The sequence below is a fragment of the Carcharodon carcharias genome, chromosome 16 (assembly GCF_017639515.1).
Source record: "Carcharodon carcharias isolate sCarCar2 chromosome 16, sCarCar2.pri, whole genome shotgun sequence".
Taxonomy (NCBI): Eukaryota; Metazoa; Chordata; class Chondrichthyes; order Lamniformes; family Lamnidae; genus Carcharodon; species Carcharodon carcharias.
Window position 1 is genome coordinate 6,534,411 of NC_054482.1, and position 25,670 is coordinate 6,560,080.

Consider the following 25,670-nt stretch of genomic DNA (forward strand, 5'->3'; position numbering starts at 1 on the left):
GTTCTGTGAGGGAGAGGACCTGCAAGGATTTCTCAGCAGCCAAGTTATCACTAGTTATTTAGATGCTTATTTGGGGAATGTTTTGGAACTATTTCAAATAGCCTGTTATCTTCTCTCAGGCACTTCCACGATCTGCTATTTTGCACTGGAGAGCTCTGTCTAATTCATTACACATGAGATGTGGATTATGTAGTGTATTATACCAAAGGCATTTGCAGAAAGCATAAAGTTATCCAATAAATTGTACATCTGTTGAAGGGCCCTATTTTTCAGAAATGCTTCCATTGTTGGAAGTGAATGAGTTCCTTTTGTGATCAGATCTACCAGTGGTGGTAGAAATTTGACCTATTGTGAAATAACTTTTGAGGACAAGCTTTACACTTAATAAATGTTTGTGAAAATGCAAGTTGTAATGTATCAATGCAGCTGACTCTGTTTCACTCTAGACCTACATTTGCAACAGTCAGCTTTCTGAGCTCTCTTGATGTTTGTTGCTGAAAATAAGCAGAAGGAATTTTATTTGTCCCAGTTGAGATCCTTTTATGAGGAAACCAGGTTTTACTGTGGTATTGGCTATTCTCACGAGGGATAGGCCTCTGCCTCTCTGGTCTCCTGAGGGAGCACTGTTATAATATAGGAAATTGTAAGGCAGCCAGTATGTGGACAGCAAACTCCCAATGAGATAATCACCAGATAATCTGTTTCTGTTCGTAACCTTGGTTAGATAGCAAAATGAAGACTTTTAAATATAAGTCAGGAAATTACTTTGCATGCATACACATTCCAACCAATAGAAGTTGTTGTTTTCCAGCCTATATTTTCAGCATATGATAGCATGTAACATTTAATAATGTGTTCCTTTCCCAACCTTGACTTGCATCAATATGTTAATCACAGGATCTTAACAGGAGGAAGGATTCCTTTCAGTCCATTGTGAAAGAGTCACCAATAATTACTCCCACTCATTAAAATAAAAGCAAAAAACTGCGGATGCTGGAAATCCAAAACAAAAACAAAAATACCTGGAAAAACTCAGCAGGTCTGGCAGCATCTGCGGAGAGGAACACAGTTAATGTTTCGAGTCCGAATGACCCTTCAACAGAACTAAGTAAAAATAGAAGAAAGGTGAAATATAAGCTGGTTTAAGGAGGGGGGTGGGACAAGTAGAGCTGGATAGAGGGCCAGTGATAGGTGGAGATAACCAAAAGATGTCACAGACAAAAGGACAAAGAGGTGTTGAAGGTGGTGATATTATCTAAGGGAATGTGTTAATTAAGGGTAGAAAGCAGGACAAGCAAGGTACAGATAGCCCTAGTGGGGGAGGAGTGGAGTGAAGGAATCGAAAAAGGCTAAAAGGTAGAGATAAAACAATGGATGGAAATACATTTAAAAATAATGGAAATAAGTGGGAAAAGAAAAATCTATATAAATTATTGGAAAAAAGGGGGGTATTGGAAAAGGGGTGGGGATGGAGGAGAGAGTTCATGATCTAAAGTTGTTGAACTCAATATTCAGTCCGGAAGGCTGCCAAGTGCCTAGTCGGAAGATGAGGTGCTGTTCCTCCAGTTTGCGTTGAGCTTCACTGGAACAATGCAGCAGGCCAAGGATGGACATGTGGGCATGAGAGCAGGGTGTAGTGTTAAAATGGCAAGCAACAGGGAGATCTGGGTAATGTTTGCAGACAGACTGAAGGTGTTCTGCAAAGTGGTCACCCAGTCTGTGTTTGGTCTCTCTAATGTAGAGGAAAGCACATTGGAAGTAACGAATACAGTAGACTAAATTGAGGGACAAGCAAGTGAAATGCTGCTTCACTTGAAGGGAGTGTTTGAGCCCTTGGATGGTGAGGAGAGAGGAAGTAAAGGGGCAGGTGTTGCACCTTCTGCGGTTGCATGGCAAGGTGCCGTGGGAGGGGTTTAAGGTGTAGGGGGTGATGAAGGACTGGACCAGGGTTTCCCGGAGGGAACGATCCCTGTGGAATGCCGCCAGGGGGGTGAAGGGAAGATGTGTTTGGTGGTGGCATCATGCTGGAGTTGGCGGAAATGGTGGAGGATGATCCTTTGAATGCGGAGGCTGGTGGGGTGATACTCATTTACTTTTTTCCATAGCCCTGTAAAACGTTCCTTTTTGAGTAGACTTCCAATTCCTTTTAAAAAATTATTACTGAATTGGTTTCTGCCATCCTTTTTGAGAACTGTATTCTAACAACTCACTCCACTAAAAAACAATTCTCCTCTCTCTCCTCACTCTCACCCTAGTCGTTTTGTCAACAGACTTTAATAGCAAAAATTTTCATTGGATGCTGCTGGATTTGTCTTGAGTGCTCATAACTTGTTAAGATGATTTAGAGTTTGTGCTTACTAACAGGCCATTCAGCTCAACGGTTTATGCTGGTGTTTATTCTCCACACAAGCTGTCACTCACTCCAGTTCATCTAATTCTACCAACATATCACAGGAAGAGTTTAGATCATAGGGAGTCTACAGTTCAGCATTAACTTAGCAGCCTTACTCAGGGAGATCACATATCGAAAATGGAAAAATTACTATTGCGCACTAATGGAAGTTCCCTTGAGGCTGTGGTTAACACTTCTTGTGTTTACTTTTCTCCGGCAGTGCATTGATTAATATATTTACATAAAATTCCTTGGTCAGCTATTTTTCTTTTAAACTCAGCATTAGTAGAAGTGTTAAAATACTACATTAGAGAATTTAACCAAAGTGACTTAACAAGCACAAATTAAGCCTTATAGTTGGAACGCTAATAATATTACTGTTCATCCTGACCTGACATGTGCTTAATGGTCACACTGAGCACTCCAGATGAGCAGGAAGAAAAGTTATATTCCACAGCCCTTATTATTCACATTGAGCATAAATGTTCACCAAAATTAAAAGGTTGATTTTAATCTTTCTGACCTGTGTGACTGTAAAAGTGAATTTATTTAAAAATGGATTCTTGCCATTGCTAACCGTGTCAGCATTTATTGCTCATTCATGGATATCCTTGGAAAGGGGTTGGTGAGCTGTCTCCTGAATCGCTGCAATCCACCTAGCGAACATACTCTCACAATATAGTTAGCTCCTAGGTTTTGGTGACAACGAAGTAATGATAGTATATGTCCCAAGTTGGTATAATGTGTGACTTAGAGGGGAACTTGGGAGGTACTGGTGTTCCCATGTGTAACACAGGAAAAAGCACACTGAATGCACTAAGATTCTAGTTCAGTGACTCTTTATTTTACTGGCACCGGGACATCCCAAATCCAAGTAATGCAACACGTCCCCCGGGCCTAGCGTTGAAGGGCAGCACAGTCGAAGGGAAGGAGGCCATGCTCCTTTTTTTAAAGTGCTCACTGCCATAAACCAGGTGAGTTTAAAGATCTAGTTAAGTTTAAATGTCCCTGACAGGCTAGGGGTAAGTGTATAAGGTAAGTGAGGATTTTGAGGGTGAGGGGTAGGTCAATTCGGGCCTCGGTGGAGGGAGTGTTGGGACAGGCCTTGGGGGTGTGGGGAGGGGGGGGCAGTGGTGGTGTCGGGTCAAGGGGTGGGTTTGGTGGGGAATTGGGGTGGATGGGTTGTTTGGGCCGGGGGGTGTTGTGCCTCGGGGTTGAGGGGAGGGGGGGAACGGGTTGTGTTGGTCCTGCGGGTGTTGGGTTGGGCCTGAGTTGGGGAAAGGGTAGGGACGAGGTGGTGGGGGGTGGGTTGGGAATGTTAGGGGTGAGAGTCAGACCGGGTGAGGAGAAGGCAGTGCAGGGAAGAGTTTCTGTGGGTTGGGGGGGCTGTAGACCCTTGGGGAGGGTCAGGGGAATCTTGTGGGGGTGTAGCTAGGGGGGATGGGTAGTCCTGTGGGGGGAGTAGTTGGGGTTGGGGGGAGTCCCCTAGGGGTATGGGCATGTGAGGGGGAATCCCATGGTTGGGGGTGGTGGGGGGGTGGGGTGGGGGGTTGGCGGGGTTGGGGGGGTGTTGGTGGTTTGGTCCTGGTCTGTGCAATAGTTACCCACAAGTTAATAGAGGTTTTAATTTTCCTGACTTTTTCTGGGTAACGACTGGTGTAGTCCAGCTGGAACCATTCAAAGTTTACAATTTAAATTACATTTTTGTATGGTTCCCAGTGCAGGGCAATTGCCCAGGAGTATTTTGTACTTGAGGGCAATTGCTGTGCAAACCTTATCTGTGAACATCCAAAGGGGATTCCCCAGCGCATCTTTGGGATACTATCACCCCCGCCCACCCCTAATCTGACGCCCTGGAGTGCAGAAGTTACAGTCCATTAGCGTCATTTTAAAAAAGGTTAAGGTGACAAACGGGCCACAGAGTCCGAATATCGCTTGACAACTCAAAAAAGGAAATCAAAACAGTTGAGAGCTCAGCTTCAAAAAGACCACCCAGGGTTGGCTCACCGTCTGTGCCTCGCCTGCAGCACAAAAGCCCCATCCTCCCATGACCCTGCCGGCAAAGCTCTTTCCCACCCTCAAGGAATCCCTGGTGCTGAAGAATTCACCCACCCTGCGCCCTCCTTTGCCACCTGCTGGAGGAGTCACACCAGACTCAGCCAACAGCCGCCACTGCAACTGCAGGGCCCAATGCAGGGGAGACAGTGTGAGCATTTGTTACCCTTGTTCTTCTGGGTCAGAGGTTTGGGAGATGCTATTGAAGAGGGCTGGATGAGTTGCTGCAGTGCATCCTTGTAGGGAGTACCTACTGCAATCATGTTATACCAGTGCTAGAGGAAGTGAATGTTTAAGGTGGTGGATGGCTGCTGATCAAATGGACTGTATTGTCCGGGATGGTGTTGAACTTTCTAAATGTTGTTTCAATTGCACCCATTAACCAATTGGAGGGAGTTCCATCGAACTGCTGATTTGTGCCTTGTAAATAGAGGAAAAGTTTTGGGAATCATGAGGCGTGTCACTCACTGTAAAATACCTGGCCCCTGGCCTGCTCTTGTAGCTACTTATGTAGCAGGTCCAGTTAAATTTCATGACAATGGTGACCCTCCAGGATGTTGATATTTGGGGATTTACTGATGGTAAAGCTGTTGAATGTCAAAGGGGATTGTTAGGCTTTCTCTTCATTGTCTGTGGAACTGCAAATAGATCTCAACACTCCGCAGGCATTCAAAATCAGTGCAGGTTGCTAGGTATACATTTGTTGCAGCATCTTTCTGACAGCCTTCTCCCTGCTATTATAGTGAATGAGCTTCTGTTGTGATGTTCAAGTTTTTTATTGAATGTCTCTGTTTATATGCTTTTCATTAAGGGAATCTTGAACCCAAAACTGGATAAAATTCAAGCATTTGGAAGGAGAAAGCTCAAAATGACTCAACTGCTCAGGACTGTTGATTTTTGCTTTGCTTCTGTCTTTCCAATCCTGAAAAGAACACAAACAATTACTTGAGAGAAAACCATGTTTGTTCCAATTTCATGGAGATTGGAGGAAAGTCATATACTTACCTAATATTCCTTAAAGCTTCAAACAATCTAAATCAATAAATCTTCTCTTGTCCCTTCCCTCCTCTCCATACACACATGCCTGGGTCTATATTATATATATTATGATCAAATGAACTTGGGTCACTTTGGATTTTCAGATTTGTTTAACCACAATTTTAATATTTCCAGACTTCGATTCAAATTCAATAGACTTATCCAAAGTCACCAGAACAGGAGAAAACGTAGCTCGATCCAATTTGTTGTCAGTTTATATTCCTCTATTTAACAGAACAGATGGATAAGAAGCCTGATTCAGTTAATTAAGTAATCTGGAATAAAACCTTAGTATCAATAATGATGAACAAGAAGTTATTAGATTGTAGTAAGAACACAACTGGTTCACTTATATTTTAGGGAAGGAGTTGGTCACGTTTACCCAGTGTGGTTATGTACGACTCTGGTGATGTGATTGACTCTTAAATACCCTCGGAAATGGCAAAACAACCCATTCAGTTATATCAAACAGCTGCAATTAAGTTTCAGGTAACATTTTTGCCAGATGAGTTCCAGGTAATGACCATCTCCAATGAGAGAGAGAGTGTAAACACCTCCCCTTTAAATTCAATATCATTACAATTGCTGAATCCTCCCCACCGACATCCTGGGGGCCATCACTGACTAGAAACTTAACTGCCCCAACCATATAAACACTATGAACATAAGAGCCGGTCAGTGACTAAGTATCTGTAGCAAGAGACTCACCTCCTGAATTCCAAAGCCAAGCATTTCAGGAGTTTGATGGAAACAGCTCCAACAACCCTCAAGAAGTTAAACTTCTTCCAGTAGAAAGTTCTGTATCCCATCATCATAAACATTAACTTCCTCAATCAGTAGCGCGATAGAGCTACAGCGTGTACTATCCAAAAGATGCACAGCAGTAACCGGTAACTGCAACTTCTCCGACAGCACCTCCCAAACCTGCAATCTCTATCAAAAACATCAAGGGCAACAAGTGGATGGAATAATCACCACCACAATCCCCTCCAAGTCGCATATCATCCTGACTTGGAAAGATGTTGTTATGTCTTCATTATCGCCAGGTTAAATCATGGAGTCCCTACCCGACAGCATTGACAGAGTATTCACCACATGGACCGCAGTAGTTCAGGAAGCCAGCTCACCACTAACTCGTCAAGGGCAATTAGGAATGGGCAACAAAATGATCAAGATTAGGAAATAAATATTCAGATACACAACTTTTGGAAAAGACAGACAGAATGGAATAGCACTGATAGTAACAGATAACATGAGGATAGTATTAAGAAAGGATCTTGGCTCAGCAGATCAGAAAAGTAGAATCAGTATGGGTGGAGATTAGGAATAACAAGGGTCAGAAAATGTTGGAAAGAGTCGTTTATAGACCCCTAAACCACAGTTGCATATTGGACAGGTATTAAGCAAGAAATAATTGGAGCCTGTATCAGAGCAATGTAATAATCGTGGGGGACGTTTATCCTTAATACAGACCAGACAAAACACATTAGCAAAGGTTGTCTGGAAGATGAGTTTATAAATATTTTTGCTACAGCATGTTAGAACAATTTATTTTAAACCAACTAGGGCTAATGCTTTTTCTTTTGGATCAAGTATTGTAAAATAAAGCAAGGCTAATTAATAGTGTCTTGGAAGATGATCCCCTGGAAAGAAAAGGTGACCCATAACATAATGACCTTCATGCTAAGCTTGAGAACAACCACACTCAAGTTCAAAATAAGAATTTTAAAACCAATTACATAGATATGAGGGGAGAGATGGCCAAGATTGTCGGTGAAAAGACTGAAAGATATGGTAAATGATTTAAAATGTTCAGCAAAAATATTTTCCATTAAAAAGCAAAGCCTCAGGGAGAAAGGGAAGTCAAGAATAGTATTAGATTGATAGAAGATATTTATAATGTTATAAGGCCAGACTGTCGGAATCATCCCCCCCTTGCTGGATCATCGGCCCACAAGCACACTGGCATGTTTCACGACAGCATATATAAGGCATGTATTTGGTGGGCTGCACTTTGAGGGGAACTTGGAGGCGAGTACACAGTAAAGTTGCGCAGTGCTTGCTCAGGCTACCTGTTGGACCTCAAGGTTGAGGTGCATTGGAGGCATGGGGGCAAGGAGTGCTCTGCAGTTGAAGAAACTTGGACATGGGGGCAAGGGCAAGGGCTTCCCTGCGGTTGAGGTGTATTGGAGGGGGGAGGAAAGAAGGTAGTGCACAAGGACATGTGGAGTGGGGGGAGGAATGCGGCCATGCATTAGAGAAACCATGTATAAAGTGACCATTCCTCTTGTTATGACATGGCAGATCATGTGCGAAGTGGATCAAATCCACAAGAGAAACTTGATCATGCAGTCACAACTGTTTTGCAATTTGTATTTCATTTTGAGATGCATGCCTTGAATTCAGAATTAATAAGATAATTAATGTCTTCAGAAGTTTTTAGAAAACTAAATTAAACATTTATTAACAAAGGAAAAGATTTCAAGCACAAATATAGGTCCACAAATTGCTACGATAAAAACTCCTAAAACCCCCTAATTAATCTGACTCCCAGTCACACCTCTGTTAAGGCAGCAGCAAAAGCAGATAGATTTAAACAGATCCAGGCAAAGTAACATGATACTCTGGACAGTGAGTTTCAAAGTGAGTTTTCTCAGCTTTAGTTCCTGTTGACAGCAACTTGCCAGAGGCTTGGTGCATTTTCACACTTGTGTTAAGATCTGAGAATGCATTCCCCCTTCTGACACAGAACCCCATCTCTTTTATACACGTTTCTCCCTTTTTAATGCAAATTCCATTGTTCCAATATGTCTTTGGAACTAAAAATAAAAACAAAAAAACTGCGGATGCTGGAAATCCAAAACAAAAACAGAATTACCTGGAAAAACTCAGCAGGTCTGGCAGCATCGACGGAGAAGAAAAGAGTTGACGTTTCGAGTCCTCATGACCCTTCGACAGAACTTGAGTTCGAGTCCAAGAAAGAGTTGGAATATGTCTTATGTCCATATGTCTTTGGAACTACCTTTTTCATAATAAATCTTCCATAGTACGAATTTTATCAGTAACCTTTTGGAAAAATAAACACATTGGGCAGAATTTTCCCCCCTTTGGTAGGGGGGGGAGGAAGTTGATGGGCGGGCGCGCTTCTGATCGGTGCCCCCGATCGGAGGCGCGACACCATTTTACGTGGGCAGGCCAATTAAGTGTGACGTCCGCAGGGAAGTGCCATGCACTCCCTGTGTGGACGGGGGGAGTGGGGGGGGCGGGGTGAATGCCTAAAATTGAGCGGTGCACTCTTTCACGCATGCACACGAAAGAGCACACACATCTCCCTGAGGCTAAGTGTTGCCTCAGGGAGATCGGCTCTACTTTCAACAATATTTAAAATAGAAGAAAAAAATTCCCTTACATGTCCCCTCATGTGACAATGTCACATGAGTTGGGACATGTTCATAATTTCCATAACAACTTCTGTAAAATTTTTAAAGCCCTACATGAAACTTCATCCCGCCAGTGGATGAGATCTCATGTTTTTTCTAGTTGCCTCTGGAGCTCCTGGCCTGCCCACCAACCTTCAGGTTGGATGGGCAGGTCCACTAATTGCTTTAATTGATCTGTCAATGGCCTCAATTGGCCATTGACAGGTCGGCGGGCGTGCAGCTGAATTCGCTGCGCCCCTGCCTTCCTGAAAATTTAAGTGGGGTATGGTGACATTGGGAGTTCCACCCGATGTCACCATGAGTCATTTTACACGTCGGCGAGTGGGCCCCACCCCCTGCTCACTGATGGTAAAATCCTGCCCATTGTTTGGTTCGGCTTCTTCTGGCTAGGTGTAACATCTTACCACCTCTCTGAAATTCAAACTGCACTAATTTAGCTATAAATGCAAATTTGCCTCTCACGTCACATTCTAAAACTTTAGCTTTGTTTACGTATTTAGCATTTCAAATCTAGCTTCTTGTTGATAACTCAAAACCTCCAGGCTAGCTGTCTCTAATTCAACTAAATCCCACACAGACACACAGATGCACACAGAGAAACTAAACCAAACCCCAGTATTACAATAAATCTTGATATTATGAAAATCATTATATTTTCATGACACTCTGCAGCTAAGATAGTTCAGACGCAGCCCCATTGACATGCCTGGAGTTGGGTCTCTAGCTTATCTGCCCACTCAAGCAATGCAGAGGCATCAAAGTGCCACCAAATGCTCCAGAGCTTTTCACCCTCAGACACACACTGCAAACTAATGAGAATTTTAATGAACTGCAGAACAGCTGGACAACTGAGCACATTGTACAATTTCCTTGCTAAAGCTGGCCATGGAGCGGTGACTGTTGGAGGTGCTCACAGCCCATTGCAATGTCATCATCCTAGTTTGGACCAGTCTCCCCCATGGTTCAAGCCAACAGTGCAGCCTGGCAGTGCGGGTTAGGAGAATGACTGAGCTGAGGGCACAACATGCAGTCCAATGGACAAGGCTGCTGCAACTTGGTCAGATGGAGTGGGGTGGAAGTGGTTGAGGTTTCGGGCAGCCATGCAGCGCACTAATCTCTGACCATCCAAGTGGTGGCCAGCATTCTCAGGGATGTGTTAAGGAACATTCAGACTTAACCAAGACAGGTTCTTAGTGTACCCAAGTTAACCCACGCATCTTTCTCTTTCATCCTGCAGGAGGAGCACATCAGGAGCATGGAGCCTGGTGACCTACCTGTATTCTTCATGGCTTGCAGAGAGCAGAGATGACAATGAAGAGAGTGACAGAGGTACCTGGCTGTGCAGAGAAAGGAGCAACAGCCTCAGGAAGAGGGGGTGACTGGGTCTGCTGCACGTGTTGCTGAAGAGCCACAGCGAGCCATCATTGGTCGGTGCCTAGCTAGACCTGGGGCCTATACATGCCGCCTGTTATTCCTGCAGATGACCGAGAACCAATGTCACCGAAGACTGTGCATGTCTAAAGAACTGGTCAGTCACATCTGTCAGCTACTACAGGGTTTGGTGCCATGGGGACATGGTGGGCTGTGAAAGTGACTGCGGTGCTCAATTTCCAAGCCAGTGGCTCCTTTCAGGGCTCCACAGGTGACCTCTGTGGGATGTCACACCACCACCCACAGATGCATTCAAGAGGTCACGGATGCCATCTTCACGAGGGCACACAGCTTTGTGCATTTCGCCCGGGAGGAAGAGAGCCAGAATGCAAGAGCGATTGGATTTGCCCAGATCTTGGGTTTCCCACAGGTGCAGGGTGCGATCGACGGCATTCATGTGGTGCTCAGATCTCAGCCACAACACATGGTGGACTACACCAATCGCAAGGGATTCCATTCCCTGAACGCGGAGCTGGTGCGCGACCATCACAAACACATCCTGCAGGTCTGCGCACAGTCCAGGGGGCGTCCACGACTCCTGCATTCTCAGTCGGTCACAGATCCCTGGGGGAGAATCTCCACGTTGGCGTCGGGCGCGCATCCCGACCTCATCGTGCGTCGTTCCGATCTTTCATTCAGCGGGAAGCTGCCTCCGGCCTGTGCTCACCCAACAGTAAAAGGCCTGTTAGGGCCGTCTTAAGTGGACCAATTAGACTAAATCCTCAGCACTGCCAGTTCCAACCTTAAGGTTGGTGGGCGGGCGAAGAGCCTGGGCGGCCTTTGCGTTTTGCATGAAACCTCATCCTGATCAAATTCTCCCCCAGGGATCTGTGACCAACGGGGCAGGATGAGATTTTATGAGGGGGCGTGTCTAATTAATTTTATTTTTTTCTTTATTCGAAACTTTAATCTTGAACTTAATCTCCCTGACGCAGCCCCGTGCCTCGGAGTTTTCTGCGCTCCTTTGCATGCATGTGTGGAAGAGCGCAGGCCCCGATCTCCCTCCTCCCTCCTCCCTCCTCCCTCCTCCCCTCCGCCCGCACTACTGGAGCGCGCGTCACGCTGGGCAGGCCTTAATTTGCCCGCCCATGTAAAATGGCGGCGGGCAGCCAATCACGGGCGGCGATCAGCTTCGCGCCCGCTTGCACCCGCTCCCGACCAGCCAGCCCGACAGGGAGAAAATTCTCTCGCCGATACCTTCCAGAGTCCACACAGGCTGCACTGTTGGCTCCTTGGGGACAAGGGCTACCCACAGAGGACGTGGCCGATGTCACCCATGTGGCAGTCTCAGACTGTAGCAGAGTGAAGGTATAGCGAGGCTCATGCTGCAACTCGCAACTTGGTGGAGCAAAGCATCATGATGGTGAAAATGAGGGTCCGGTGCCTGGACCGATCTGGTGGAGCCCTGCATTATAGTCCACAGAGGGTGGCACGCGTATTCGTTGCCTGCTGTGCCCTTTACAACCTGGCACTGCAATGGAGAATGGAGCTGGCTAAGGAGGAGCTGGAGGAGCTGGAGGTCTCCTCCGATGAGGAGGACATCGACAGTGATGAGGATGAGGAGGTCCTTGAAGGCAACGATGATGGTGATGAGGGCCCTTGCATAGGCCAGATGAGGCAATTGCGCTTGGGAGGCCCTCATAGCTGCTAGGTTTGTGGAGGATGATGACAACATGCAGTGAGGATCCTCACATTGCATCTGTGAATGTTTGTCTGGTTTATGGCCGTGCCAACACCGTCTGTGAGAATGCTCCTGTCATGGATATGCAGTGGAGACCCTAATAGTCGCTTGATTGTAGGAGGATAATGATGACAACATGCAGTGAGGACACTCCATAGATCTTCACACAGCCTCTGAGAATGTCTGACTCCTGTTTGGCCGAGGGCAGCTCGCTTGTGTTTTGTGATCAGCATGATATCATGGAGACTCAGGCATGAATCTTTAAAAGCACCAGATCCTTTGTCCTCCTTCAGTACCTGACCCCTTCAGGAGCACAGGACACTGGTCACAGAGGCTGAAGGGATGGGCACCAGCCCCTTAAAGGTGCTGAGAGCACACAGAGAGAATGAAGGAACTCTGTGTCACTTGCCAACTACATTCTGGCAGCAATGACCAGCACCGCCGAGGTGCAGGCATCAGTAATGTGTCCAGGGAGTGTGAGGCTGGACCATCACTTTGGTCTGAAGGCTGCACAGACACAGGGAAGAGGCCCTGGACTGAGCCACCTGCCTTTATCTTGTGCAGAAAGGTTTCACATCTGAGTGACAAGAACACTGCTCATCAGAACAAGGAGCCACAGGCAGAGACATTCCTGGGATTTTATTTATAGTAGTGAACAGTATGTACAAGTGATTAACACCCATGCTCAGGCTGTACAACTACATCTTCTTAACTTTCCTAACCTGCCGCTATGTCTTGGTGCTCCCTGGACATCCCCAGGAGAGTTGGAGGCAGCCTGCGGACTGTTACACCCTGTTGTCTGTGATGACCTTGATAGGTGTCCTCTGGAGAGCCGAGACCTGCTTTCGGGGTCCTGCTGTGAGGCAGTGACACCCTCCTCAGCCTGTGGATCTGGAGCTGCTGAGGCCACAGGGAGAGGGGATTCGAACGGGCCAGACACCACCCCCCTCAGAGTCACCTGGATGGATGGCCCCATGGGTTACGCCTGCTGATCCACCGCTCTATGGGTGCCCCAGTACCCCTGGCTGACTCCCTGAGGAAAAGGGGTGCCCTGCACCCCTCTCGCGTTCACACTGTTGGAGGCCAACTACGGTGTTAGTGATGGAGTTAGGGGCTGCAGTCTTCTTGCCTTTCGGGACCATGTCTTTCATGCAGCAGCGGTGGGCTGGAAGCACTGTGAGGTGTGTGCACGGCTGCACATTAACTATGGCGCCCAGCGTGATCAAGGGGCAAGGTGATGGCACGGTGGGCAAATGAGAGCCTGCCCACCATGTAAATGGCACGTTTGCCGGGAATGCATAATTAATGCGGCGAGTTTGGGACAGTAAAAGGCCCGAGAAGCCGCCATTGCGGCCAGTGGGTAAAACGTGGTTTCACCCAACCGCTGCCGCACTTGGGTGCGAATCTGGGCCGATTCCACCCAGTGGATGTACCGGTTATGATTTTCCAAAGAATCCCGAGGTTCAGCAACTTTGGGGGACTCCAAAGTGGGAAAACTGGTACTTTGGAGTAGAAGTGCTACTCTAGTGGTCAATGAATTAACAGAAACTGTGTTCCTATGGATGAGGATGAATCCTGATGAACTGTATTCCCCTCTGCACATGGCTGCCACCTCCTGTTTCAAAAAGGACATGTGCAGCCTAGCCCAGAAGTGGGATTTCTTTTAGCTAAATGCAGGCAGTAGCGAACCCAAAACTGACAGATCTTACACTTTAAATTCTGATTACATTGATGGTTAATCTAAGAATCACATGATAAATGGGCTCTCTTCTGTGTGTAATATTGTTCCCAGTTGTCTTGCTTTCTACTAATCCATAGAACATCAGTTTCCCTTTCCTCCTCAATTTAAACGCAGTTTAAAATACAAACCTTCAGATGCATGTTTTTGGAGGCCAGGTGTGAATAAGCTAGCATTGTTCGCTATGCTCAAAAGCCTTGCTTTTTTTCTCCCCCCCAAGTACAGTAGGACACCTGTCTCTGCTTTATCTGATTTAGCCGTACAGAACATTAGAAAAGAAAGAGTTTAGATTGAAGTAATTTACCTCCCACCTGCTCAGCCCATAACCACAGAAAAGGGGCTGATGTATCTAAAGCAATCAGTCCCCACTTCACAGGCTGACGACACCTGGCCCTATGCTACCGCTGGACTTGAGCAGCCAAATTGCATTTTTCCCCTTCAACAGTTGATAACTATTCCCAATTTGAGACTGATTTTCAGCAATGTGACTGCCAAAAAATAAAATAAGTTGATACTAATACAAGGAGGTGGTTTGTTTCCTTTAATATTTTGTTTAGTCTGCATTTGTTACTGTTGAGATGGACATCATTTATTAGGGTGAGAGTTGGAAAAAGTGGAAAAAAACAATTTCTGTAAATGTAACGTTGTCCCATTGGAGCTGTTAATCTAAAGCTTAAAATTCAATTGAATTGCAGTCTCATTGAATTGTGGTTATTCAATGGTTCATCTGATCGAAATTATCTGGAATCTAGCCCGTCTGCTTCCACACTTCGCTACACTGACGACGTCTTCTGTTTCTGTTCAACTTAATTTGTCCTTAAGAATATTTGAGATACTTTTGTTGCAAACCAGTGATGGTTGTGCCAGATTAAGACATACAAATTACATGTTACTTACTTCACCATGGACTTGGATTCTCAATTATTTTTATTAATTTCTGACATGTTGTTATGGGAGCAGCAGGTCACTGGTTTATAAGTTTAACGAAACAAACTCAGTATTATGAATCTGCATTTTATGGGTTTCCTGGCTTCATAATTCTATGACTCTGTGGATCTGGAGAAGTAGCTCTTACATTGTTATAAACTCTGAATGAACCATTCAGTCATGCCACTGTCTATAATGGCACAGCTTTCTTTATCAGCCATTTTAGGTCAATTTGCAAAAACATTTTAAATTATTATTCTATTGGCTAGCTTGCAAGTTGAGCACTTCATGATGTGATATATACTATATAGTTGCAGGAAGTGGATTTGCCCACTAAATCCAGATATTTAATTAGAAGCCAAGATTACCCACAGTGAGAGGAGTGTGTGACTTGCTCACTGTAGCATTTTGCTCTTAGCTGTCATCAGCTGAACTGAAATTTGTTCATTCATAATATATTTTTTTAGAGGCAACAATTTTTAAACTCTACAGTGAAAATAAACAATGCTCATTGGGTGGAGGCCTTGATGATTTATACTCTAAACGAGCCACCCAACACTGCCTTCTGCATGTTGTTGTAGCTTCTAAATAATGGAAAACACGACAGAGCTGAAACAACATATGCTCATATCATTCAAAAAAGTTTTCAGCCATCAGTCTAAACAGGATCCTTTCATTTCGCTCTGTGGTTTAATTAAAGCAACAAAGATTTGTTGTGGACAGTGTCATAGACAGAATTTATGTTCTTTTTTGCTGCCTATGATCAACAAGTTGGTATATAACAGGTGTGTGTTTTCTTATCCTTGCAGTGTGTCCCAATTAAATAATTCAGCAGCAAGCTTCTCTGAGGTTAAAAATATAAGTTATTTATTATCAAACCCTTAGCCTGAAATGATGCCAGATTTATCTCTCTCTCACGTATATATATACACACACACACACACACACACACACGATACAGATGAAGATAAAACAATATTGTTACAACTTATAATTTTTTCTTTCGTGGCAGGCCTGTCATTTCTTAGATGAAATTGATGCTTTGGTTGCAGTAAAGGCCATGTGAAGCAAGGGATTGTCAGCAGGCCATGAGGGTTCTTATAGTCAATTTTCCAAGAGGTTGGCTCTCAGGTGAACTTGAAGCATTGTTGTTTATTACCTGCTTGGATGACTTGTAGCTAGTTCAATGGTTCTGAGTTGAATTTTCCCTCTGCAAGCAGTTGTTACTGATTTAAAATCAGACAGAAAAGATGGTTTCCTCAGCATGTGACTTCCACAAGTTCAAAGTCCTTTTTCCAAACAGAGGGCGGCGTGTTGATCACGCAACCCTGTGTTGTCGTTTGACACCTTGTGAGTCTGAGGCAGCCAATGTCTTTGCACTTGAATGTCCCATTCAGTTGATAATATCCTTTTTGAATTCATTTCTGGAAAAGGCATTGATAAAACATCAGTCTGGAAGGCTCCTTTTGTTCCCTGTTGAGACAGGGGCATTGTTTCAATCCAGAAAAGATGTCAAATGATCCTCAAGCAGCCATCTTTTGCAGCCAGTTGTGGTCAGTTTTAAAATATAAAAACTTCAGAATGTGGTGGGGCATGACAACAGACACAACTGTAGATAAGAGAAATGAATATCTAGTCAATCTGAGAGAGATGATCTTTCCAGGCTATTGTAAGAATGGGTGTAACTTGTAGCTGAGGAAGGGGTAGTTTGAAGTTAGCAAGGTAATGTACCAAGATGGGAAACAAATCTGCACTTTTTTAATGGTAGCAGGTAATAAACAAATATTGGTGTGAAAGCTATTATCTGCTCACTTGTGTATTTCATGTAAAATAAATAAATTTATTTGATTATAATAATACAATGTATTGCCTGAGTGATTTTTAATCTGCCTTCCTTTGAAGTAGGAGAATGTGTGTTTCAATGTATGCGAGAATACAAATAGTTATTATACATAATAAAGATTCTATGTTATGCCCCCTTGGTTAAGCTAACATTTCCCTGGATGTTGAGCAGTAAAGGTTCATGAAGAATATAAGGTCCACTTATGGGAGTTACACTGAACAGCAGAGAATATGTCGTGTGAGGCCTGTAAAATCTGTAACAGCAGCCATCAGCAGTGATCTCTGCCATCACCTGGCAACATGTCACCTTACTGCCCTTTGATTTTCCTGCTAAAACAGTGTTAAAAGATCCATAGTGACACTCATTCATGGGGTATCTTGTTTTCTTATGCTGACCAAGAGAATGGGAAGAAAGACTTGTGTCTACAAGGCTGGCACTTTCACCCCAAGCCTAGAGCTGTCAGTGCAAAGTTCCAATTTCCAATTATGCACCGATGGAAAGTGAGGAAGTAGAGGAAGATAGTTCTAATGAAAGGTCATCGACCTGAAACTCTAACTCTGTTTCTCTCCACAGGTGCTGGCTAACCTACTGAGTATTTGCAGCATTTTTTGTTTTTATTTCAGATTTACAGCATCTGCAGTAACTTGCTTTTGTGTTTAAAGCATACGGGTACAATGGCCTGCTGTATTTTAGAGTGGGCTATTTGTTTTCCAATTACTACTATGCATTTGTCAGGGGTTAATTAAAATATTAAAAGATGGATAAACCTTTTTTTTCCCAACAATGGGAATCAATGTAAAATGACAATAACTAAGGGAAATTATGACACAGTCTCCATGGAATTTTTGAACTCAGTTTCTGCACTCAAACCAAGGCGGGGATCAAAAACCCAGCACAGAAGTTAGGCCTCTCTGGGCACACCTTGATTCTTTAACCCTTGACCAAACAATACACCCCAATTTCCCTCCTCCAATAAGCTTCTCTCAAGCAGAGTTCATGACCAGAAATACTGAATTGCTAAGTTGAATCAATGGTTTCACAGTTTGTTGCTACAAAGCTCTGATTTCACTACGGTGTCGATAATGTGCTCCCCATTCAGTTATCCCATGGGCCTGCTCAAGACCTTAGCTTGTCAGACATTATCATGTCAAATCATTTAAAATATTTTTCTGGTACCCACAGCCCAGTTCTCAAGGGCAGCAATTTTGTGTGCCAGCAGCCAGTAAAGGGTTGCTGCCTGTCTCCTGAATGCTGAAGGGACAGAGGAGGGGGAAGGCCCAGCAGAGAAAATTGTTATTTCCTTCAACCCGGGATCCCCCTTAAATATGCATTAACTAGAATTATGGAGATCAGCACAAATCAGAATAATTTCAGGGCCTTAATAAGCCTTTCTTGTGCTGCTAGGCTCCCTGAAGATGCTACACACTGAATGCCATTCAGCATATGCATCAAGACCCATGTGTCATTCAATAATCGTAATATGTCTGAATGCAACATTTCATTTGATGAGAGTGTTGGGCAAATCCTTTTTAACTGGATAAAATGGTCTGATTTAGCATTTAGCTGAAAAGATGGCTGGTTAAAGTTACCTTGTATGACAGCTTCCCCCACAGGTGCCAGGGTTTGGGACATCTGCTCAGGGCTGGAGAGGAACTTTCAGTGGAGGGAGAAGATCCAGTTATCGTGGTCCATGTAGGTTCAAACAATGTAGGCAGGACAAGAGAAGAGGTTCTGTCCAGTCAGTATGAGGAGCTAGGTACCAAATTAAGAAGCAGGACCCCAGAAGTTCTGGATTATTACCTGAACCACATGCAAATTGGCTTAGGGGAAATAAGATTAGAGAGATGAATGCGTGGCTCAAAGACTAATGTGGGAAAAGTGGATTCTGGTTCATGAGGCAATGGCACCAGTAGTAGGGAAAGTGGAGGCTTTACTATTGGATGGTCTACACGTGAACCACGCTGGGACAAATGTTCTTGCGTATCACATAATTAGGGAAGTAGAAAGGGTTTTAAATTTAAAAGGTTTTAAATTAAATAGCGGGGGCAAGGGGTCAAATGTGGGAAGATGTCTCTCAAAGAGAAGAGACAAGGTAAGAGAGGGAGGCATTACTGTGGAAAATGATAAGCAGACCATGACAGGAAGGGACAGAGAGTACAAATCTAAGAGTAAACCAACAGATAAAGCTAGAGGTTACAGAAGTTATAAAAGGACAACATGGAAGGTCCTATAACTGAATGCATGTAACATTTGAAACAAAGTGGATAAACTAATAATGCAAATAGAGATAAATCAGTATGATCTAATAGCCTTTACAGAGACATGGCTGCAGGATGGGATAGTTTGGGACCTGAACATGGAAGGGTAAATGACTTAGGAAGGATAGGAAAAGGTGGAAAGGTGGCTCTGTTAATTAAAGATGACATTAACACAATAGAGAGGGGTGGCCTAAGTTTAAAAAACCTGGATATAGAAGTAGTTTGGGTAGAGATGAGGAATGATAAATGTAAGAAGTCACTTGTGGGAGTGTTATACAGGCCCCCTAACAATAATAACATGGTATGATGGGTTATCAAAGGAATTGTGAGAATTTGTCAGAAAGGTACGGTGATTATCATGGGGTATTTTAATCTACATATAGACTGGAACAACCAAATTGGCAAAGATAGTATAGATGATAAATTCAAAGAACGTTTTCAGGATAATTTCTTAGATCAGCATGTTATCAAGCCAACCAGGGAGCAGGCTACACTAGACCTGGTATTGTGCTCCCTTGTTGGCTTGAGAACATGTGGATCTAATAAATTATCCTGAAGGCACCCTTAGGGAGCAGTGATCATAACATGTTGAATTTTACATTTAGTTTGAGGCAGAGAAGACTGTGTCTAAGACTAGTATTTTAATCTTAAATAAGGACAATTATGAGGGCATGAAATCAAAACTAGCAAAAGTGAGCTGGCAATTTATGTTAATGGATAGGTTAACAGAGTTGCAGTTGCAGACATTTAAGGGGATATTTCAGAATGCACAATAGATACGTTCCAACAAGAAAGATAAGTTCTAAGGGGAGAGTCCACCACCCGTGGTTAACTAAAAAAGCTAAAGATAGCATCAAGTTTAAAGAAAAAGCATATAAATATGCAAAGATGTGTAGCATGTCAGAAGATGATAAACAGTTTATAAACAACACTAAAGAATGACTAAAATATTAACAACGAGGGAAAAATTAACGAATGAGAGAAAGCTAGCTAGAAATATAAAGACAGATAGTAAGAGTTTCTTTAGGTATTTAAAAAGGAATAGAGTTAACAAAATGAGCATTTGTCCTGTAGAAAGAAAGTCCGAGGAATTAATAATGGAAAATAAGAAGATTGCAGATAAACTGAATAGGTATTTTGCATCAGTCTTCACTATGGAAGGTACAAGTAATGTCCCAGCAATAGCTATAAATCAGGAATTGGAAGAGAGGGAGGAACTCAAGAAAATTACAATCACCAGGGAAGTGGCACTTAGCAAATTGTTGGAACTGCGGGTTGACAAGCCTCCACACCCTGAATGATTTCATCCTACGGCCTTAAAAGAAGTGACAAGTGAAATAGTTGATGCATTAGTTTTAATTTTCCAAAATTCATTAGATTTGAGGAAGGTTCCATTAGATTGGAAAATAACTAATGTAACTCATTTATTCAAAAAGGGAGGGAAAGAGAAAGCAGGAGACTATAGGCCAGTTAGTTTAACACCTGTCATAGAGAACATGTTAGAAGCTATTAGTAAGATGTTATGGCAGGGCACTTAAATAAATTCAAGGTAACCAGGCAGAGTCAGCATGGCTTTGTGAAAGGGAAATCATGTTTAACTAATTTATTAGAGTTCATTGAAGAAGTAATGTGTGCTGTGGATAAAGGGGAACTGGTGGATGTACTGCATCTAGAATTTCAGAAGGCATTTGATAAGGTGCCTCAATAAAGGTTATTGTGGAAAATAAAAGCTCGCGGTGTAGGGGCTAACATATTGGCATGGATAGAAGATTGGCTGGCTAACAGGAAACGGAGTAGGTATAAATAACATTTTCTGGTTGGCAGGGTGTGACGAGTTGTGTGCCACAGGGATAAATGACCTGGATGAAGGGAATGATGGGGTGGTTGCTAAATTCTCTGATGACAGATAGGTAGGAAAGTAAGTTGTGAAGAGGACATAAGGAGGCTCCAAAAGGATATAAATAGGTTAGGTGAATGGGCAAAAATCTGACAAATAGGGTATAACGTAGGAAAATGTGAGGTTGTCCATTTTGGCAGGATGAATAAAAAAGAGGCATATTATCTAAATGGTGAGAGATTGCAGAGCTCTGAGATGCAGAGGGATTTGGGTGTCCTAGTGCATGAATCGCAAAATGTTAGTATGCAAGTGCAACACGTCATTAACAAAACTAATAGAATGTTATCATTTATTGCAAAGCGAATTTAACACAAGAGTAAGGAGATTATGCTTCAGTTATACAGGGCATTGGTGAGACAACATGTGGGGTACTGTGTACAGCATTGGTCATCTTATTTATGGAAAGATGTTAGTGCATTAGAAACAGTTCAGGGAAGGTTTACTAGGTTAATATCTAGATGGGTGGGTTGTCTTAGGAGGAAAGGCTGGACAGGCTAGGCTTGTATCCACTGGAGTTTTGAAGAGTAAGAGGTGGACTTGGTTGAAACATATAAGATCCTGAGGGGACTCGACAGGCCGAATGTGGCAAGGATGCTTTCTCTTTTGGGAGAATCTAGAACTCAGGGTCACTGTTTCAGAATAAGGGGTCACCCATTTAGGACAGAGATGAGGAAAACAAATTTTCTCTGAGTGTTGTGAAACTTTGGAATTCTCTTCCTAAAAAGGTGGTTGAGGCAGAGTCCTTGAATGTTTTTAATTAAGGCAGAGGTAGATAGATTCTTGATAAGTGTGGGGTGAAAGGTTATTAGGAGTAAGGCAGGAATGTGAGGTTAAACTTAGGTCAGCTCGAGGGCCTGAATGACCTACCCCTGCTCCTATTTTCTATGTTCGTATGAACAAGCCGATCAACTCCAGTAAACATTCTTGACAATGACTTGCAATAAAGATCATAACTGAAGGCTTTGCAATATGATGATTTTGAGCAACAACTCTGAGTAGTTGTATAAAGCTGCAGCTGCAAATTTCTGTCTTCAATTAGTCTTTTAATGGTTAATATTTCACAATCTGTGACTACAGAATCTATTTTGAAACCATGAGGACTCAGCAGTCTTAAAAGGTTTTTTTTAATGGGGAAAAAAAATGCTACTTAAGGCTGTAAAATATTGCACTTTGGAATAGTACCATATTTAATTGACATGTTTCCTACCTCTTCAATGCAACAATTTGAAGAGACAGTGTTCCACTTTGTGTATGTACTGGATATAAAGTGATGAATAGTCTGTGGAACAGAAGAGTCTCTGTTCCATTCATAAGAATTTTTGAACCTATACTGAGTGTGTTTGCCAAGATTGGCTTGTGTTGAAAGGTACTTCATGTTTGGTCATTTTAATGATTTTCTTCAAGTATAGTCCAAGGTGGTACTATTTTCTGAGGTGGTTTATGGGCAGTCATTCATGTTTTTTCAGTGGTCACTAAAGTAAAAGGCTGGAATGAAATCCCGCTGATGGGATCTTGCTGTCATAAAAGAGATGCGAGTAATCTGCTTTAATAATGTTCTTGCGAATGTATTCAGTGTTAAAATAACACAAAAACATTTGAAAAATAGCTCCAGCTTCACTAGTATTCAGTGTTTACCACAGTGTACAGATTAGTGGACTGAGGTTGCATTTGGACTGAGGTTGGCATCACAAACATGCAATTCTGATCAGTGTGTCAACATCTGATTAGCGATTTGATGATATTTCACTTTCATATTGCCACGTCACAGTCTGCAAAGTTGAAGCAAGGTACTGAGCCTGAAGGCAGCAGCTTCCCAGCTGTTGGTGATTTTTATCAACTAAAACATTGCTGAGCATTAATCTCTCCATATGGGCATGTGCAATAAGTACAACCCACATGGCTAAAACTGCAAAAAGTAGAAGTAATTTGGACAGAGGGCCTACACCCATTTCCACCATTTGTCAAGAGTTGATAATGGGACTATATGTACACAAATTGGTTTCTATTTTGTACCTCCCTCCGTCACAACCCTTACCATCAAGAAGAACAGTCTGAAGTTTAAGCTTAGACATAAATTCAGGGTTTGTACTCAGGAAGGTCGTTATGATATTGAGATAAAATTGTCCTAGATTAACTTCAGTGACACAGCCCCCAGGGTGAACTTGTCAAACAGGTACTCTCCCATTCCATTCTCCGGGCATCCCAGTCTCTCCCGGTTGGTGATGTGATCTCCAAACTTCTTGGTCATAGTCACTTGTTGATCCAAGTGGTGAGACTCCAGGAAGTCACACAAATGAGGTTCTGTCCTCTCAGAGGAGAGTTTGTGAAGATCCAGCAGACTCTGGTTCACATTCTTCACCACCTGCAAAGCTCTTTGCACTGTCTCCAGACCATTGCTACACTCATCTTGCTCTGGTTTCTTGATGTCCTCCAGGATGATTTGGCCTCCATGTTTATTGTAGAATTTCATCACTTTCTCAGCGTCTTCCCATTCCTCTTGTGACTTCTCCTTGAAAAACTCAGGAAAGTGCTGCAGGGCAACATTATCACCTCCACGTTACACTCTATCCTCACTCAGACATTCATTATCCTTACTTTAATGCCATTTTGGTCACAATCTTGGAATTCCCCACCTAACAATATTGTGGGAGACCTCAGTACGATGGGACTTCAATAGTACAAGGAGATGATCCACAACAATCACCTTGGGGAACTAGGGATGGGCAATAAATGTGATCCTGACTGTTTCGCCTGCATCCCAGCTATTATCAGGAACACGTTTAACTGGCTTTATACCTCCCAACTTTCAAAAACATCCTTGGAGCCTGCCTCTTAAACATTTCAATTGACCCACTTCCTTCTCTTCTCCTGAATCTTGGTCACTGAGTTTTGTTTTCTTTGCTTTCTCATGTGGAAGTGTGGGTTTTGGGATGTTTTGCTACGATTAATTTTAAATTGTTGGATCATTGTCCTCATTTCACTGTTGTGACTGAAATTCAGTGTGGTTCAAAACTTACGAAACACAATACATGGTGTTCTACTTGCTCCCAATTTCTAATTTGCATGTCTCTGGTGTATTAGGTTATTTCATACGATCACTTAGCTCTTGCTGCACCCGCATGATCTTAAAGTGCCTTAAATTTGCTCTCCCACCACCTGTCTATTTTTTTTGCAATTCATTCATGGGACGTGAGTGTGCTGGCAAGGCCAGCATTTATTGGCCATCCCTAAATAACTGCAAGGCTTGCTAGGCCACATCATAGGGCAGTTAAGAGTTAACCACATTGCTATGGGCCTGGCATCACAAGGGGGCCAGACCAGGTAACCTGGCAGGTCTCCTTCCTTAAAAGACATCAGTGAACCAGACAGGGTTTTCTGTTATTTCAGTGGTTTCATAGCCACCATCACTGATATTATCTTTTTATTCCAGTTTATTTAATTAACTGAATTAAATTGTCCAGCAGCTGTGGTGGGATTTTGAACTCATGTCTGCGTTATTGGTCTAGGCCTCTGGATCACTGGTCCAGTGACATAACCACAATGCTCCTGTCTCTGCAGGAGGAATACATTTCTGCTATATTGCTAGAATTGTTATTATTTTTTTTAAATTGCTCAGTATTTGATATTCTTATTAACTTTTTATACCACGACATTTGTAATCTTCTGGAAAAGAAGATTTCTCCTGTAGTTTTTGTAAAGCTTTTGGGATATATTGGGGTCAAAGATATTTTTGCTGTAGATAGTCAAGACAGTCTACAGAAACTGCACACAAAGTTCACCACCTTTCTGGAAGACCTGAATAATAAAGAACATTTGTTGCTGAAAGAAACCCTTTCTTGCCCTAATTTTCAGCTGGAATACTTAGCCATTTGACAAACAGAGCTGGGAGACATTACATGGTAGCCAGACACAATAATAACTCTTGACTCCAGGTGAAGGACTGAAGTCCAATTTTCCAAGTAAAGAACAGCTCTTGCATTGTCCTGTAAAAGTGAGGATTCCTGCTGACTGGCCACCTTTTATAACCATGAGCATGCACAAGATGTACACCATGATTATAGGCTGCTTTCCTGCAGCAGGTTCCTGTATACAAACATTGGGCTGAATTTTACCCTTGGCAAGCACGTGTGATTGGTGGGCCCGGGGACCAGTTGAGAAGCAGGCCCCTGACCCTGATTGGCCCATGGCTGCGATATCACGCTGGCTAATTAAGGCCCACCCAGCATGAAAGGCAGCTTCCCAATAGTCGGGAATGGACTGTGCAGGGGTGAGGGCGTGGCGGGCACCGGTTCCAATGGCAACCCGGCGGGCCGTTTAAAAATGCCACAGGCAGCTCCTTGAAGGCTGCCAGCAAAGAGCATTTCTTGAGCCTTGTGCAGAGTGAAGCTTTGGCCTCAGCAACGGAAAGAGACACCAGGTGGGAGGGCAGGTTGGGTGGCCACTCAGCCCCTCGGTTTTTGGAGTGCCTTGCGGTGCTGTTGGGGGAGGCGGCCGCCAGGAGCAACAGCCTCAACCTCAGAGAATGGAAGGAGGAAGCCACTGCGCCAGACCCAAAGGATCCTGGGGGAGGTGGCAGCCCAGGTCAGCAGCCGTGACATTGTATGACGCAGGGGGTTGCAGTGCCGCAAAAGTTTCAATGACCTTCTGCGGTTGAGACGGGCGAGTACCATATTGGAATGGCTCGGTGCGGTGACGCTCGAGCTCAGGGGTGTTAGAGTCTGAGTGCCAGCTATCAATGATGCCGGAGCTGGCCAAGGGGCCGATTGCTGGCTGCTTGGACTGAGGGCCATGACGCAGATGTGCTCTGCAAGGTGTTCCTCAGCTGGGGTTGGCCAGACTGCATTGGTGCTGCAGGTAGAGAGTGGATTAATCAATGTTCCTCTCATTTCAGGAGAAGATGAGTCATAACAACATTGAGAGGTCATGGACAGGCGGAGGCTCCCCAAAACTCCTAATCATGACAAGATTTG

General features: G+C 43.6%; 1 protein-coding gene across 1 annotated transcript; it reads right to left on the minus strand.

Moving 5' to 3' along the window:
- Window positions 1-22,825: 22,825 nt before the first annotated feature.
- On the minus strand, window positions 22,826-23,170 carry LOC121289371 (ferritin heavy chain, oocyte isoform-like). Its single transcript, XM_041208750.1, has one exon. It carries the CDS (start codon window positions 23,168-23,170, stop codon window positions 22,826-22,828), a length of 345 nt encoding a protein of 114 aa, XP_041064684.1.
- Window positions 23,171-25,670: the final 2,500 nt, after the last annotated feature.

Excerpts from the sequence above, each read along its gene's own strand:
- LOC121289371 (XM_041208750.1), bottom strand. The coding sequence starts at position 23,170 with ATGAAATTCTACAATAAACATGGAGGCCAAATCATCCTGGAGGACATC.